The 1,621-nt window shown below is 67.1% G+C and overlaps 1 protein-coding gene across 1 annotated transcript in view; it reads left to right on the top strand.

Moving 5' to 3' along the window:
* Positions 1-1,621, top strand: part of GABBR1 (gamma-aminobutyric acid (GABA) B receptor, 1) — a gene marked incomplete at its 5' end in the record, with an annotated part of 25,568 nt that overhangs the window by 22,030 nt on the left and 1,917 nt on the right. The window contains 3 exons of the mRNA XM_014535820.1: positions 239-332; positions 802-929; positions 1,391-1,519. Of these exons, the coding sequence (XP_014391306.1) occupies positions 239-332; positions 802-929; positions 1,391-1,519 (351 nt within the window). The remainder of the gene's footprint in view (positions 1-238; positions 333-801; positions 930-1,390; positions 1,520-1,621) is intronic.

A 1,621-nucleotide genomic window follows, 5' to 3' on the forward strand; every position in this document is an offset into this window, starting at 1 on the left:
AGCTGCTAGGCCCAGGGCTCCTCTGGAGCGGGGCAGCGGCGCCAGCAGGGCTGTGCGCTCCCCGGGTCGTGGGGAGGGTAGCCATCCCTAAGGTGTGGGGGGCCTGTCCAGGCCTAGAGTGGGATTTGGCCTCAGCACTGGGGTCTCGTAGGAAACGGGGCAGAGCTGGGAGTCAGGCACCAGCAGAGTTGGGGGACATAGGATGACACCCGTTTTCCTGCGGCCTCATCTCCTTTAGACTTTCGCCAAGGAGGAGCCCAAGGAAGACATCGACGTGTCCATCCTGCCGCAGCTGGAGCACTGCAGCTCCCGCAAGATGAACACGTGGCTCGGTGTGTGGGGGGTGTGGGGTGTGGAGGTGGGGGTGTGGGCGGGGCTTGGAGGGACGGCAGCCCAGTTTATGACCTTCTGTCTTGGACTGCCCTGAGAGGGGGCAGCGGTGTCGCTGGGAGGAGCTTAGGGTCTGAGGAAGGACGCGGCAGAGCTGTGCGCCCCTGCCCCGGGGAGGGAGGGCCCTGGGGATGGGCTCCTTCTCGTCTTCCGTCACCGGCTGCCCGCGGGCTTCAGTCCCTCCGCCTTCAGCTCTCTCTCCTCTGTGGCCACAAACGGCAGACCCCTCAGTATGCAAAGCTGGGTTCCCAGCCGGAGGGTAAGGGTCATGACCATCACCTTCCCCTGTGACCTGGCGCCCAGGCCGGGAAGGTGGGCAGGTGAGGGTGACGGGGAGGGGCTCCCTGTTCACGGGGAGCTCGGAGCTGGGGCGCGAGGCTTCCGCCCTGTGACCCCCCGCCGCTGTCGCAGGCATTTTCTATGGCTACAAGGGGCTGCTGCTGCTGTTGGGTATCTTTCTTGCTTATGAGACCAAGAGTGTGTCCACCGAGAAGATCAATGACCACCGGGCGGTGGGCATGGCCATCTACAATGTGGCGGTGAGCTCCGGCGCCTGGCCTGGGCCCGGGGGCGGCCTGGGAGGATGGGGACCCCTGGTGGAGTGACGGGTGCTGTGACGCCTCGGGGCTGTGGAGCACCCGACATGCACACTGCACCGCGTGTCCGTGTCCGTGTCCGTGTGCACAGCCGCCGGAGGGGTGGGTGTGGCTGCCCCCGCCGGTGGGGGAGGGGCCGGAAGCCAGGCCCGGTCTCTGGCTCACAGGGGAGTCGGAGGCGAGGTTCCGGTTCCCGCAGGTGTGCTCTGGGGGACCCCAGGGGTGTCTGAGCTCAGGGGTCAGCCTTGCGGGACGGGACTGGAGGCGGCTGCTTTGGGGCAGTTTGTGTGCGCGAGTGCGAGTCCTTTTCAATGGAAAGGCCACCAGGAGCCTGAGCGCAGACTCTCCTGGGGGAAGGGCAGCCTGGCTGGGGCCGTTCCCTGAGACGCCCCGCCCGCCCCCAGGTCCTGTGCCTCATCACCGCGCCCGTCACCATGATCCTGTCCAGCCAGCAGGACGCAGCCTTCGCCTTCGCCTCTCTCGCCATCGTCTTCTCCTCCTACATCACGCTGGTGGTGCTGTTTGTGCCCAAGGTGAGCCTCGCTGTTGTCCCATCTCCTCCCAGACCGCTCCCTGCCGCCTCCCGTGTTGGGGGCCAGGCCGGCTCCCCTCCCCTCCCTTCCGGTCCCCCCCCA

Source organism: Myotis brandtii, unplaced genomic scaffold (genome assembly GCF_000412655.1).
Source record: "Myotis brandtii unplaced genomic scaffold, ASM41265v1 scaffold1510, whole genome shotgun sequence".
Taxonomy (NCBI): domain Eukaryota; kingdom Metazoa; phylum Chordata; class Mammalia; order Chiroptera; family Vespertilionidae; genus Myotis; species Myotis brandtii.